The sequence below is a fragment of the Sycon ciliatum genome, chromosome 2 (assembly GCF_964019385.1).
Source record: "Sycon ciliatum chromosome 2, ocSycCili1.1, whole genome shotgun sequence".
NCBI classification, from domain to species: Eukaryota; Metazoa; Porifera; class Calcarea; order Leucosolenida; family Sycettidae; genus Sycon; species Sycon ciliatum.
In genome coordinates, this window is record NC_088644.1 from 19,817,432 (window position 1) to 19,833,229 (window position 15,798).

The following is a 15,798-nucleotide window of genomic DNA, read 5'->3' on the forward strand; positions in this document are numbered from 1 at the left end:
GTGTGTGTGTGTGTGTGTGTGTGTGTGTGTGTGTGTGTGCGTGTGCGTGTGTGTGTGTGTGTGTGAAGGAAGGTGTGTGCGTGTGTATGTGTGTGTGTGTGTGTGTGTGTGTGCGTGTGTGTCTGCCTGCCTGTCTCTCTCTCTATACCTCTCAAACTAGCTCTCTATAAAACCTCTGGCACCACTTGAAATCACAACAACAGTTTTATCCAATACAAAATAATGCAAAAAAGGATTTTCAAAAAATGAATATGATCACTACTGATGATACGCAATGATATCGCTTACAGTGATCAAATTCATTTTTGAAAGTGCAATATGATGTAGACGGCTATAGTAACACACGATGACTGTGTAAACTCAGTTATAGCAAATGAAAATGAATTTGAAACATTGACCACTATAACTGGGATATTACTGTAGCTGCCAGCCCTATAAGCAATACGCACTGCATCTACATGTAGGTACAACAGAATGATGCAGGTAGATAGACAAATGTTCTCCGCTCGTGTGCCTGTCAGCCAGCCAGCCGGTCGGTCGGTCAGTCCATCTGTCTGTCCATCGACATAAAATTATAAAAGAGGGGAGAGCACTAAGCACAAGTTGCAACTCAGAGAAAATATCACATATACACACCAAGTGTTATCATTACCAAGTTGTCGATTTCACAGCATAGGCTGAGAGAGGTTCTTGCATCGATTTCCTGGTCAATATCACCAGGTTCGCTTCGGTTCTCCTCAATATCTTTGATTTCCTCGTACACCTGCAGTTGGATTGCTATCTCTTTCGAGCCCAATTCCGAAATCCTGCACGGGACCACAAGAGAAAGGAGTTCTCGGATCCATGATAATCAAAGAGCACTAGAAACGAGCTGACACGACAGCAGCGACGTGACGTCCTCGTGTGAGCCCCACCTGCCAAAGCGCTACTGCCAATGTCTTTGTATGGTGTGGCAATCCCTGGTGTATGGTGTGGCAATCCCTGGTGTATGGTGTGGCAATCCCTGGTGTATGGTGTGGCAATCCCTGGTGTATGGTGTGGCAATCCCTGGTGTATGGTGTGGCAATCCCTGGTGTATGGTGTGGCAATCCCTGGAGCAATATGATACAGTAAAACCTGTTATGGCGACCATTTTGATAAAGTGACCGCCTGTCGCAGATGACCACTACAACTAGGTCCAAGGGGCACTATTTCCAGTCATACGACCCTGGATAAGAAGACCACCTTGTAACAGGGACCTCGTTTTGAGGCCTTTGAGCGGTCGCATGCCAACCGTCCAGGGTTTCCCGGGTCAGTCCAGGGAATAGGGTGTTTGTCCCAGGGTCCAGGGATGTCCTGCGAAAGTCCAAAGATAGAGATGGAGCTTTGAAATCGGAGTTCTCCTTTTTTTTGACGTTTTTCAGTGTTTCCTCGGACTTATAGATACATAGCACATAGTAGACAAAAAAAAAACATGTGGAACTGCAGCGGATCGCCGGTATGACAGTAGTCAACAGGTTTGCTTGGGCAGTTACAGCTCAATGCAGTGACATCCCTTTTGCCTGAGGAGCAGTCATGAAAAAATACATCTGCTAATGATGGATGCGCTAAAAGATTGGTGTCCAGGGAAAACGGTCAAAATGAAGGGAATATAGCCTCTTTGTCCAGGGAACTCAAGCCTCCAGGTTCAGGTTGGCATGTATGCATGTATGCATGTATGCATGTGTTAGGTACCTCCTCCCATACCTTTTCTAGCTGGCCTGCATGCACTTACGTACTCACCTTTTGTCTCCTTTTGTTCCGTTGGCCTGGGTAGCTACTTGCGCGCCCATATTTGCCATAGCTACCCAGGCCCTTTATCTTGCCGTTCAGACTTGATCTCTGCCTCTCTCTTTTCTCACTCTTCAATGTAGTCGTTTCGTTCGTCTTGGTCTCTTGTCTCGTCGTCTATAATAAATGTCGTTCCCCCAACCTACCTGTTCCCGTTGTAATGTCTGGATATGTCGTCAGTCGTCCTGTTTCGAACTCAACATTGGCGCCCGATTATTGATCGACCCACGACCCTGAGATCATCCCATGCCCAGCCGTCCTCAACCACCATTCGTCTCGTCTATGTCAACCTCGTCTCGTCCATGTCAGTCTCGTCTCTCCTACGCCAACCTCGTCTCGTCTCTATCAACCTCGTCTCTCCTACGCCAACCTCGTCTAGTCTCGTTCAAGCCATGCAGGTCAGCTACCTTTCTCTCTTTCTTTTTTTTGTATGCTTCTTCGTCAAATTTATTTTCGTGAATTTTTTTGTAGTGTGTGCGCGCGCGTGTGTTAGTAAAACATTACCAAGTTAGGGGTCCGATCATGGTGAGCCACGCTCTAATTTTTGGATGTTTAGCAAAAGTGTAACTAGGCTGTATTAGCCGTGCAAAATACTAGTAATTCATGTTCCTCGTCAAACTCCAATAGTTATTACGCACTATAAGTAGTACAGGAATGATCTGTAGTGCATTTAGTACACACTTTCGTGAGATCCGTGCGCGCGTGCAGTGTGTGTGTGTGTGTGTGTGTGTGTGTGTGTGTGTGTGTGTGTGTGTGTGTGTGTGTGTGTGTGTGTGTGTGTGTGTGTGTGTGTGTTTCTTCTCCTCCAGTTCATTTTTTTTTTTAAATATTTCCTCTTTTTTTTTCTCTCCGCGAGGACGCGGGATTTTGTTTCATGGAGGGGTGGTATGTTAGGTACCTCCTCCCGTACCTTTTCTAGCTGGCCTGCATGCACTTACGTACTCACCTTTTGTCTCCTTTTGTTCCGTTGGCCTGGGTAGCTACTTGCGCGCCCATATTTGCCATAGCTACCCAGGCCCTTTATCTTGCCGTTCAGACTTGATCTCTGCCTCTCTCTTTTCTCACTCTTCAATGTAGTCGTTTCGTTCGTCTTGGTCTCTTGTCTCGTCGTCTATCATAAATGTCGTTCCCCCAACCTACCTGTTCCCGTTGTAATGTCTGGATATGTCGTCAGTCGTCCTGTTTCGAACTCAACACATGTATGCATGTATGCATGTATGCATGTCTGCATGTATCTTTGGGGATCTGAACATCCAAGTAGCCACATCCGCCCGTTTCCTAGGAGGCTGTATCGGTGAACCTGACGGAGTGAGATCGTTTGTCAAGGAGAGAGTGGAGACGTGGGTGAGCAGTGTCAATTGCCTTGCCGCTGCTGCCAGGAAATACCCCCAGTCGGCGTATTGTGCGTTGAATCGCTCGCTCTCATGTGAGTGGTCATACCTGCAGCGTGTTGTCCAGGGTCTTGAGGAGGAGTTTGCTCCGCTTCGAGACGTCATCCTGGAGCAATTTGCCCCAGCCATCCTTGGGCGGGAGGTTCTTCCTCGGGAACACCAGCTCCTCACCCTGCCAGTCAAGTATGGTGGCTTGGCTTTGGCCGATCCTGTCCACACAGCACCCCAGGCTTACCAGAATTCGAGAAACGCTACTGACATCCTGCGCAACTCAATCCAATCTGGTAACCCCGTAAACGTAAATGATCACAGCGCTCACTGTCGCCGCATCACAAGCCAAATCAGCAGGGAACGAGATGTGATTTCCGCTGAAATCAGCCAATCAATTCTCAGTGACCTGCCACAGCTTGAGGAGCGCACCCTCTCCCGCATCGTACGGGGTTATGCCTCCGGATGGCTTACGGTGTTGCCCCTGAAGCGCGAGGGGTATGATCTGTCGAGTACAGAATTCCGCGATCAACTTGCCATCCGCTATGGTCGGCAGCCGCTTGCCCTGCCAGCGCAATGTGATGGTTGCGGGAAGCCTTTCTCTCTCCAGCATGGCCTTGACTGCCCGAAAGGTGGACTTATCAAGCGAGGCCACAATGATCTGCGTGATAGCGATGCAAAGCTAGCTGATATGGCATTCGGTGGTGTTGTCGTCGAGCCGATCATGGTGCCGGAGGGTGATCGGACGGGGCAGCCTGCTCTTCGGGCAGATTGGCTTGCCCGGGGTGTGTGGGAGGATAACAGGGTGGCGTTTTTTGATAATCGCATCATTGATGCCAACGCACCCAGTTACTCCCATTCATCCTGGGAAGCTACTTCCAACCGCGCTGCTAACGCGAAGAAAAAGAAGTATCGTCAGGCCTCCGAGGACCTCCGTGGGTCGTTCACACCACTGGTTTGTTCCACGGATGGGGTGCTACATCGCGAATACGCCAGCTATCAGAAGCGACTTGCTGGTCGCCTCGCCCTCAAGTGGGACAAGCCATTTTCAATCATCATGGCTTGGGTGCGAGTTCGCAGCCAATTTGCAGTGATCCATGCAGTCGACCTCCGGCTACGCGGGTCTAGAAGGCGCCTGACAGGCCTGTCGACGCAGGATGGTGCTGGGGTAGGCATCGGCCATTGAAAACTGAATTCCGTCTGTTTTACGTGGAATTTCTTGGAGTTTCCCAATGTATTGTACTTGAATAAAATTCTATTTTAACTTTCATGGTACAGTGGTCCCTCTATAATCCGGCACCATTTGTGCCACGAAAATCTGCTGGATTAGGGAGGGTGCTGGATTAACAAATCTGATTTACTGCTGCAATGTGCATGAAGAGGACATTTTGGCTACTGAAAATTGTGCTGGTTTATCCAGGGTGCTGGATTATAAAGTGCCGGATTAGAGAGGGACGACGGTATCTCAATTTTTTTTTCACGTCTACATGACTATTTTGTCCGTAAAAGAGGCCGTTACCCCACAAAAAAAAAAAGTATGCATGTATGCATGTATGCATGTGTGCATGTGTGCATGTATGCATGTGTGCATGTATGCATGTATGCATGTATGCATGTATGCATGTATGCATGTATGCATGTATGCATGTATGCATGTACAGTCAGACCTCGCTTATCCGGTCCTCGTTTATCCGGATCCCTCGCCATCCGGAAGAAAAAAGCTGGTTACATATTTACAGCATACGTGATGCATCCAACATAAACGGTGTTCGGTTATCCGGTTCCCTCGCCTATCCGGATATTTTTTTGGAAAACGGATGTGTGCGGTTAAGCGAGGTCTGACTGTATGCAGTCGTCTTAGACAGGTTTCACTGTAGTTGCGAAGGGCAATCAGTCAGGCAACGAGTTGCCTACAAGGAGTGGAACGGGGCAAGCACACATGATACACATATTTTCCTCCTTCGGGATACGCATGCACATACATGTACTTGGGAAGTACACACCCATACACACACATACACACACACATACACACACACACATACACACACACATATGCGCGCACACATGCGCGCACGCACACAACTTACGATTTTATCATATAGACCTTTTCGTCCATGCCACAGCTCATCAGCTCAGCAAGAATCTTGCGCCTCTCCTGGACAGTTATGGCCTGTGTCAACAGTGTATTGACTAGCCCCAGGAGATTGAAAACGTATCCAGGGTGCATTATATATGTGTCAAGCTGAGTCATAATATAACTGAACTTATTGCGCAGGCTTAGCTTCAACTGGATAAGCAGAGAACAGGCAGAGAACAGGCAGAGAACAAGCAGAGAACAAGCAGAAGATACACCAGAAACCGTGCAGTGAACAAAACGTTACTTTTTTACGGCTGAGCGTAGCAAGGGAGAGCATGTGCTCACCTGCATCCCTGCTGCAACACACGTACAATGAACACACACATACACACACACACACACACAATGAACGTACACACGGTGAGCACTAACACACAATGACTGCCTCAAGTCCTGTGTGTTATTCACAGTACCACAGAACAAGAATACAGCAACAACCACGTTCATACTCTAGCTGCACTTGAGCCATGGAAGGGCTACAAACATTACGTTTTCATTCCCAATGCACAATTTGCATTCCCCCTGTGTGCGATCATTGTATAGGAGAATTGCTGCTGCCAGTGACTCCATCTCCACATATGTGTACTGGGTTTTCCGGAGTATAAGCCGCACCCAGGTTTTCTTGAGGGGGGGGGGGGGTACTGGTATTTAATGTTCGGCTTATACTCCGAAAAATATGGTACATGTCACGTGCATGTATGTCACATGCGGCAAACTGGATACAAGCATACCTGGATATTCTGCAGAACCTCCAAAGCAAGACGGAAGCCTTCCCTATCGTACAGGGCTAGGCACGCCAGCAGTCCAGCTATCTCATTTCTCACCAGTGTATAGTCGTTCAGCATACCTGCGGCAATGGCAAATATCAGTCATAGAACTCAGCATACTCTAATTTCAGAAATTTTCGGTGCTCAATATTTTCCGTATGAGGGCAACATGCCAGGTTAGGTGAACAGAAATTTTCGGTACAGAGAAGCAGTTCCCAATTGGATTATGTGTGTTAGTAGTTGTTCGGTGTATTGAAATTTTTGGTATGAAACAGACGCACCGAAAGTACCGAAAATAAAAGTACACCGAAAATTTGTGAAATTACAGTACCCGGAACATGTCATTCAACATACCTGCCATCAAACATGATTAATAACAGCGTCCCAACGCACCATGGCGTGAAGAAAGGGAAGGCATGTGCTCAATATAGTGATAACTGCTGACGTGTCACGTACACAGTCACGGTATGGTGTTGAAACTTGAGACCACAAGTGTTGCCACTATGATGAGAATGCTGTCAATTGTGCAGATGTACTACAAATATTCAATTATTCATTTTAGAGAAAGGTAGTCCTGGTGGCGTGCACTACCACCCAAACAGGGCAGCGTGAGGATGACAGTGTGGCCATCTGAGGGAATTGTATACACCCTAATACCATCATGGTATGCCATCTAAATCCTTAGCACACATGTACTACATTTTACTGGTTATAGGTCGAGCTCGTGTACGCAGTGCAGGCCATTTTGGAAGACACTGAAAGTTCCTGGTTGTAAGTCGGCCCCCACCTTTTCTCTTTCCATCTTTAGTCGAAATAGGTCGTCTTATAACCGGTAAAATACGGTACATAGAATCACTCGTATCATTATAACATGCACACATCCATACAGCATACAGTAGACAATAACACACATGCATCCATACAGCATGCCGCAGTCAACACTAACACACATATCATGCATCCGTATTCAGGGGCGTGCTCGGCCCCCCAACTAGGGGGGTGCACGGGAGCCGAGGGGAGCCCCCCCGGCAATTTTCTGCAATTTGTTTGCAACCTTTCTTGAATTTTAGAGCATATTTGCATACATTACAATTGCAATTACCCAGATTGAAAATTTTTGGGGGGTGCACGTGCCCCCCGTGCCCATCGCCGAGCACGCGCCTGCATACAGCATACAGTAGACAATAACACACATGCATCCATACAGCATACAGTAGACAATAACACACATGCATCCATACAGCATGCCGCAGTCAACACTAACACGCATGCATCATGCATCCATACAGCATAGTAGTTGACACTACAACATGAACTCACCGTTAGAGAAGAAGACAACCTGGCCAACTGCTGTGTCCAGTAAATGATTTATTCCCATAGGGGTGTTCAGGACGAGTTCAATACACTTCACACATTCCAATTGCACTGTGACGTCACAGAAGGTAATACGGCCTTTCATCATCTCGTTCAAACAGGCAAAGAGAGCTTGCAGACCACCCACATGCAGGAATTCAACTACCCACTGACGCCAGGCCTCATCCTTCCCCGTCTTTTCTAGATGCCACTTCAAGTGACATAGATACCGGACGTTCGTTCGGCTTATATTGTCCGCGGTTATTTTCGGAGAGGAAAGCAGATTTGGGTCGTATGTATCATCATCCGTCCTAATCCTTCTCACAGCAGCAACAACTTTTGACCATACACTGGGCTGTTTTTCAGGCTTGGCAGCTTCGGCCGCCCTGCTGGGGCGCCGCTCCTCGCCGCTTTCTGCGCTCGAGCGACGTTCGCCGCCAGCTGCTCCGCTCGGGCGCTGGTCGTTGGCTGCCGCCAATTCTTCTTCCATGTTTCAGGCTGAGTTGAGTTACGAGATATCCGGGTCCCTGTACAGACCCTGATTCTTTGTCGCTATTGACGCGTGCACGGTCGATCATGCAGTGTTCACGACAAGAAGAACAGCCACACCACTATCAGTGTATCAGTTTACGTAGCCTAAGAGTCAGCTGCAGGGGCAAAGGCTCACACAAACGGTCGGCGACTCTCACAAATCTGCTGGAAGCAGTTGTACGGGGAGGACCCAGTCGGCGCAGTTGCCAATGGTTACGAATAGTAGACGAACACGGTGCTACTGTGTGTTCCTGCTGCAAGGCTGAGGGGTTCCTTGTCATGAAGACTCAACTGACGACGAAACTCCGCGGTCACAGGCGGAACGAGGAGCGACAAAGTAACTTTTATTTTGTTCTTGTAGCGGCTCTCATCTTCCTGCTCCTTGCCCTTCTAGTTGTCCTGCAAATGCTGCTGCAGCCTAGCAGCGATTACAGACTCTAACCACACCGTCACGGTACAGTACTTGCGAAACAGCAAGGAGAGCTGGAGAGGCGCCTTCAAGTACAAGTACAAGGCAGCTTCCCTCTTCGGAAGAGAACTGGCGCTCTGTTGCGCTGTAGCCGTGTTGGTGCGGCTTATGCCTGTAATGCCGTAATGGCCAATGACTATGTCGTAATGACTATGTAGCATGGGGTTGCCTTTGCTCAATCAATGATTACGTGGCACACTCTCCAGCTAGCTCCTGACCTGGCCCCATATCACCATGGTCACCGAAGCATGATTGGTTTGTCGATCGATCGCAACGCGTTAACGATAGTTAGCACCTTCCTTACTTACTTGACCTAACCTTACTCCTTAGCCTTTACTCATGTTACTTAGGCTTTAGCAGTTTAGGTTTAGCGCGATCGAGGAGGCTGGTCTACATCATGGTCGCGCGGCGTTTGTTCCTAGATCCTTGCCCTTGTCCTTGACTTGTGACGTTCTGTTGTGTGGCTTGACTTCCCGGATCCCATGTGTCAAGACAACTGTCACCATCACCATGGTCACGAGATGGCCAAAATCACTGTACTGTGACCAGGGTGACACTACAGTCAGTAGACACTAACGACAGTAACGTTACTTGAGTATACACGTACATACACACACACGCACGCACGCACACCCACACCCACACTAAACACTAGGGCTCAAACAGTTAGTCCGATTAACCGGTCTAAGACCGGTTTTGAAAAGATAAAGGTTACACGGGTACTTTTTCGAGTTTTCAAAGTACGCATTTTACCGAGTTTTGGCAGTTTTACAACCTATCGTGTATGTACACATGCATACATGCACACTACATAGTACCATCCGTGACAATTTGAATCAATTTCATGCCATCTTTAATGCTTCTGGTCTGTGAATAGGCGTGAATGAGCATGCCAACATGTGCTGCATAGATTAGTACCAAGAGTACATAACCCCCCAGAGTGTGCAACTCCACTATGGGTGCTGTCCCGACAGAATTTCAAGTTGACGTCATTTTGATGATGCAATGCGCACTGTACACGGATTATCAGACGAATCCGGAACCTGTGGTTGACCGAAGCCGATCGATCCTGTACAAATTATTGCAAAGAAAAACGTGTGATGCGTTGACACCCGTACACATGTTGTAAATCACTGCTGCAAGGAGCATTGCATCATAAATAATGACGTCAACTTGAAATTCTGTCGGGACAACAGGGTATGTGGGAGTTGCACACTCTGGGGGGTTATGTACTCTTGTTAGTACTTAGTAGTAAGTCTGCAGAGTACATTTTTGACCAAGTATATTGTATAATACTGTTCAAACTAGGTACGCGCCAGACTGCCGCAGCTTATAGGTTATAACGGATAAACCGACCGTTAGCGTAGCAGTTAACCGTTAAGGTGAAAACTGCAGCCGTTTGAGCCCTAAAAAAACACACACACACCATTTGACCCCCATCGCCGGAGGCAATGATAGCGATGCTACAGCAGACGCCATAGCAACTTGTGCTGGGATTGCACACACACACACACACACACACACACACGAAAAGTCATAAAATCTACATGATCGTACTTTTCTGTCTCCACACGTTCTCTTGCGAGAAAACAAACACAAAGGGATCAGATTTAAACATCCAGCCCTTGGTCATCACCAGTGAAATACATGATCCCGAAAAAACAAAAACAAAACAAAAACACCATGAAAGTACGCTCAGGTAGTCAGCATCTAATAAACAATGTACCTAGACTAGTCCATGATACATGCAAGCATGACGAACAACATCAGCGCCGGCACAACATACACAGCAAAAAAATAGGCTACTCATTTACCATGTCTATATGTGCATGTATTTTGCAGCAGTTGTTCTCAAGCCGGAGGAAGTAGGCAAAGAATTGAAAAGAGTCAGCAGAGTCAAACAAATATTAGAAAAATAACTAGGGAAAGTGAGCTAAATAATCTTATCCAAATTGGTCTCTAAAATAAATTTAAACTTGCGGACGAAAGGTTCGTGTGAATAGTTGAACTGGGGCATTTATGTACCAAGAATTTGGACAGAAGTGAGTCTCCTAGCCGCTGACGAATTTCGAATGTTCAACTCCTCGAATCAGGAGTGAGCTACTGTTCCATTCAAACTCTGTAGGTTTGTACGACTTCTCCTGGAGAAACACAGGGAGAGAAAGAATGTGTATAAAATCAGAGAACTGAGACTTCACACCCCGGTTCTATTTTTCTGAAGTGCCGTAGTGGATATTGCACAAACCGGATGCTGATGGCGGAGACAGACGTTGTTGCGATGTGCAAACTGGCTTTACGCAACCTACAGTCCATTTCAAAACTATAGACGCGTACCTAGGCAAAACCGTTATGCAAGCATCTATACCACATAAAATCTGTGATCACTTTGTGCATACATTTTTACAAATTGAGCGTCTTTTATCCAATCGTTTAGAAACTATATGAGAGTAATTGTGGAGCGGACCTGAGCAATATTCCGAAAACTATTCTCAAAAAGTTCCAGCCAAATTTGAAATATTTCAAAAACCCTACGCGTCTATAGTTTAGAAATGGACTGTAGTCATATAAAAGCGCCTGTACAGACGTACAGAGTACTCACTCAATGAAAAGTGCTATAAGATACCAACAGACACAGCTTTCTCATACGGCACTCCGCATGTATTACAGTGTAGTCCACAGTGCTGCTGAATGGAACCCGATGGCCTTATGAACAAGTTAGCAACCTACACAGTGCCCACAGCCCAGTACAGTGTTCACAGGGGGCCGGGAGTTGCATTATGCCCGTGCTAGTTGACTCACAGCACCCGGAATTCACTGGGTGGGTGTGCTCGATTTCGCCCATGGATCGATTCATGAATGGAGTCCCGTGCATTCAAGTTGCTCGATTTTCATGTCACGAGCCCCGGAATCAGTTCGTTATCGATTCATCCGATTCACACGGGGTGATGAAAATAGCTGGTGGGTGATCCTGGTTCAACTAGGCAACGCTGTGCCGGGAAAAGATGACACGCGTTGAAAACATTTTGTCCTGTTTTGAGCACTTTTAGTTGCTGAAAAAGAATCCACATCATCTTCGTTTTCTCTTTCTTTTCCTTATCATGGACGATGGCGTTCAACCTCAAGAGCAAGCCAGGGCTTTGCCCAAGATTTGTATGAACTTGGAGACCAGACGCTTTCCGGTGCTCATGGGATGTGAAGACCCGGTGAAGGAATTCTACCAGAAAATAAATGTAAGACTTCAGTAAAACCAAACACATCAGCCGAGCACGCGCCATGCGAGATGTTACGGAGGCGCTCACGAAGGAAGGAGTTTTTTGTGTCAGCTGCCAATTGTGACAACAAACGGAAGATGCTGTCGAGCGTCTACAGGCAGGTGGAGGACCATAACTCCAAGTCCAGCAACGATGCCAAAAAAGACTCGCCACAGAGGAGCAATATCAAACCGAGCAGGGAACAGCATTTCTTCTGTCAAATCATTATGCAGCAGCAGCATCATCGAAAAGCATCAAAATCCAAGGGAATACCTCGCCCATGTCTATTTTTCAGACCAGGCTTCCAGCATCAAACAGAAAAATGGAATATTCAGTTGAAGGAAAATACTGAAGAAGAAAGTCAGAATCAAAACGAGAAGTTTACCGAGCACTTGAATGTACAACGGCATAGGCATGTGATCAAAAGTCTCGTTAGCCCCATCCCTCACACAAACAAGTCAACAAAGAGGCATCTTTGGATTGAGGAGTGCTGGTTTCGAAACAACTGGTTTGAAGCTCAAAGTAGAGCTGGTGTTAGCTCAGAGCAGAGCTGCTGTTAGCTCAGAGCAGAGCTGCTGTTAGCTCAAAGTAGAGCTGCTGTTAGCTCAAAGTAGAGCTGCGGTTAGCTCAAAGTAGAGCTGCTGTTAGCTCAAAGTAGAGCTGCGGTTAGCTCAAAGTAGAGCTGCGGTTAGCTCAAAGTAGAGCTGCTGTTAGCTCAAAGTAGAGCTGCTGTTAGCTCAAAGTAGAGCTGCTGTTAGCTCAAAGTAGAGCTGCTGTTAGCTCAAGGTAGAGCTGCTGTTAGCTCAAAGTAGAGCTGCTGTTAGCTCAAAGTAGAGCTGCGGTTAGCTCAAAGTAGAGCTGCGGTTAGCTCAAAGTAGAGCTGCTGTTAGCTCAAAGTAGAGCTGCGGTTAGCTCAAAGTAGAGCTGCTGTTAGCTCAAAATAGAGCTGCTGTTAGCTCAAAGTAGAGCTGCTGTTAGCTCAAAGTAGAGCTGCTGTTAGCTCAACGTAGAGCTGCAATGCTAAATGGATGTAATATAGCGCAAGGCAGAGCCGCAGCAAATAGCTAGATAACACCAGTTGTGAGAGTGGACCCGATTAGTGGGTACGATAATTATGATGGTGTGAATAAGTTGGATAGGGAGGGATGGTGGGAAAAGAAACACTGCTGAAGCACGATCCGTTGTCTGGAAGAGCACAACAGGGCAAGCAAGATTTGTTTTTCTTTTCCGCAAAATGGGCTGGTGCCATTTGTGATTACGCAGCAAAACAAAGCGCATGACGTCAGTCTTGAATGCAGTACAAAGCAATGCAGTGCAGTGTGTGCGCTAGTTCGGATTGTTGCTAACAAGTACTAGCACAGCTAGTACACCATTAGCCCCATCCCTCACACAAACAAGTCAACAAAGAGGCATCTTTGGATTGAGGAGTGCTGGTTTCGAAACAACTGGTTTGAAGCTCAAAGTAGAGCTGGTGTTAGCTCAGAGCAGAGCTGCTGTTAGCTCAGAGCAGAGCTGCTGTTAGCTCAAAGTAGAGCTGCTGTTAGCTCAAAGTAGAGCTGCGGTTAGCTCAAAGTAGAGCTGCTGTTAGCTCAAAGTAGAGCTGCGGTTAGCTCAAAGTAGAGCTGCGGTTAGCTCAAAGTAGAGCTGCTGTTAGCTCAAAGTAGAGCTGCTGTTAGCTCAAAGTAGAGCTGCTGTTAGCTCAAAGTAGAGCTGCTGTTAGCTCAAGGTAGAGCTGCTGTTAGCTCAAAGTAGAGCTGCTGTTAGCTCAAAGTAGAGCTGCGGTTAGCTCAAAGTAGAGCTGCGGTTAGCTCAAAGTAGAGCTGCTGTTAGCTCAAAGTAGAGCTGCGGTTAGCTCAAAGTAGAGCTGCTGTTAGCTCAAAATAGAGCTGCTGTTAGCTCAAAGTAGAGCTGCTGTTAGCTCAAAGTAGAGCTGCTGTTAGCTCAACGTAGAGCTGCAATGCTAAATGGATGTAATATAGCGCAAGGCAGAGCCGCAGCAAATAGCTAGATAACACCAGTTGTGAGAGTGGACCCATGAAACCAGCACTCCGTTAGCTAAGCACTATTGACGCACAGCAAGGGTCAATTTATGTCAGCACAGGCAAGCATTGCGCAGCTAGAGTTCAGTAGCTCATTACTCACCCGAGTTGGGGATCATGGCATCCATGGCACGGCAGCAAGCCGGGACGATAGCTGGCGCTTAGCGCTTGTTGTAGTCCGGATGTAGCATAGACACGCATCGCTCTTTCCACTGACCTGCCACTCGGAAGAAGGAGTCGGGGGCACTAGCCCTAGCAGCGGTGGTGGCTGCACCAATGTAGACCGAATGCCCGGAGTAGTTCGACTGGGATGGTACACCGGCCGCAGCGACAAGAGACCATACTGTTACTGTGAATGACTGCCTGGTCAGCTGCTGTCTGTTCGAGAGTACGAACAAGAGTTGCTCTGGTCCCTCGCGACGAGTGACAAATGGGTAGCTAACAATGGCACGGACCGGGCAGTACGGCGGTACAGACGGGCCAATGTCACTAGTAACGCCTTTACCGAATGGGTCCGTCTTGGATGAAAGCAGGAAGAGTTGCAAGCGTCCGTCACCAGGGGAGCTAGTACAGCCCCGTGTGATGCCATTAGTGAATTCAGCACACCGAAGAAATCCAAAGAAGCACCATGGCGGCTTGGTAGAGCAGCTTGTCATGGCCATTCAGGATACTACTTTTCCGGCGTGCATCCGTCAGATGTCGTAGGATTGGCATGGTTATAGGAAGGCGAGGGGTGAGTACAGCCGTACCATGGCATCGCTGGATGCCCTTCAACACCCTCTCCAGAAGCCACGCATCTACTAAGGGGCCAGCAAACCCATTCTCAAGGTGGGCTTTATGCACCGCACTCGCATACACAGATACAGTTCAGGGCACGCTGATCATAGTTCACGCATGAATGTGTGTCCAGGGACGATGACTCGGGCAGCAAAAGTGAGCTTCCCCAGGAGGGACTCGAGTTGACGCTGGCCGATGCTGCGCTCGCTGATAGTAGCCATGAGTGGCGCACGGATCTCGGACAGCTTGTCCTCTGGTAGCCGCAGTCTAGGAAAATACCAAGGTCAATGATGGTGATGGCCCTCGAGCTGGGATGGAGCAAAGAGGAGTGCCGAGATACGTGAATGCCCGGAGGGGGGTGGTGAGTTGCTGGTTGGCTGCAGCCAAACCAGTGGGGATATCGAGAAAGTCATCGAGGTAATGAAGCCGGTGATCTATAGCAAACTCGTGCTGCATGATCCAGTTGACTGCTGTGGCTACTGAGTCAAAGACGGCTGGGCTGGAGCTGAGGCCGAAAGGCAGAAAGCGCTCGTAGTAGTAGGAGCCTTCCCAGCGAAGTCCTGACGGCGGACTGGGATCTGCCGAAATGCACTGCGTACATCGAGCTTGGACAAATACGCAGGCTGTGGGCATGACATGATGATGTTGATCGCGTTGTCAATGCTCGCGTAGTGCAGAGAGAGCGGCTCGGCAGGAATGCTGTCGTTCGCGCCGGTGCCTTCCGGACTAGACAGATGGTGGATCATTCGCAGCTTGCCGTTCTTTTTGGGGATGGCACCAATACCAGAGCGGCGCATGAACTGAAATGGAGGTGACGGAAATGGGCCTGTGGTCTCGCTGCGGGCGCAGGAAGCAGCTAATTGCTCGGATATAAATGCCGAGTGAGTGAAAGCCAAGGGTAGATTATTAGAGAAAACCGAAATGTCGTGTTGGCCGGCAGATCCAAGAGTAAAGCCATGGCGCAGCCCATGGAGAACATACGCAACGCATTATTGATATGAGTGGTTACGTAACAGGCGGGCAAAGTGGTCAGCTAGCAGTGTGGTGTCTGCAGAGTGTATAGGAAAGAAGCTACGTACCGAGTCAAGCTATTCAGTAGCCATTCTGCTAGGAGCGGCGGGGTGGCCGATTGGCTCCGCGCTGCTGCTGGTTGCACATGATGCATGGGTGGTCCTTGCCACACTGGCTGCAGGTGTGGGAGAAGCGGCACGACGACGAAGAACAGCGACCTCCATTGAAGTTGCGGCAGATTTCTTGGCTGTCGCTGGTATGGTTGCGACCAC

The 15,798-nt window shown here is 48.1% G+C and overlaps 2 protein-coding genes across 2 annotated transcripts in view; both read right to left on the minus strand.

Moving 5' to 3' along the window:
* Positions 1-8,573, minus strand: part of LOC135809084 (inverted formin-2-like) — a 43,809-nt gene extending 35,236 nt beyond the window's left edge. Inside the window, exons 1-4 of the mRNA XM_065322346.1 lie at positions 7,416-8,573; positions 6,060-6,175; positions 5,279-5,478; positions 653-806 (exon numbers count right to left, since the gene is read on the minus strand). Coding sequence (XP_065178418.1) covers positions 653-806; positions 5,279-5,478; positions 6,060-6,175; positions 7,416-7,938 — 993 coding nt within the window. The 5' untranslated portion in view covers positions 7,939-8,573. The remainder of the gene's footprint in view (positions 1-652; positions 807-5,278; positions 5,479-6,059; positions 6,176-7,415) is intronic.
* A 1,419-nt stretch (positions 8,574-9,992) lies between these two features.
* Positions 9,993-15,798, minus strand: part of LOC135809086 (protein MCM10 homolog) — a 39,043-nt gene continuing 33,237 nt past the window's right edge. Inside the window, exon 18 of the mRNA XM_065322348.1 lies at positions 9,993-10,589. Coding sequence (XP_065178420.1) covers positions 10,500-10,589 — 90 coding nt within the window. The 3' untranslated portion in view covers positions 9,993-10,499. The remainder of the gene's footprint in view (positions 10,590-15,798) is intronic.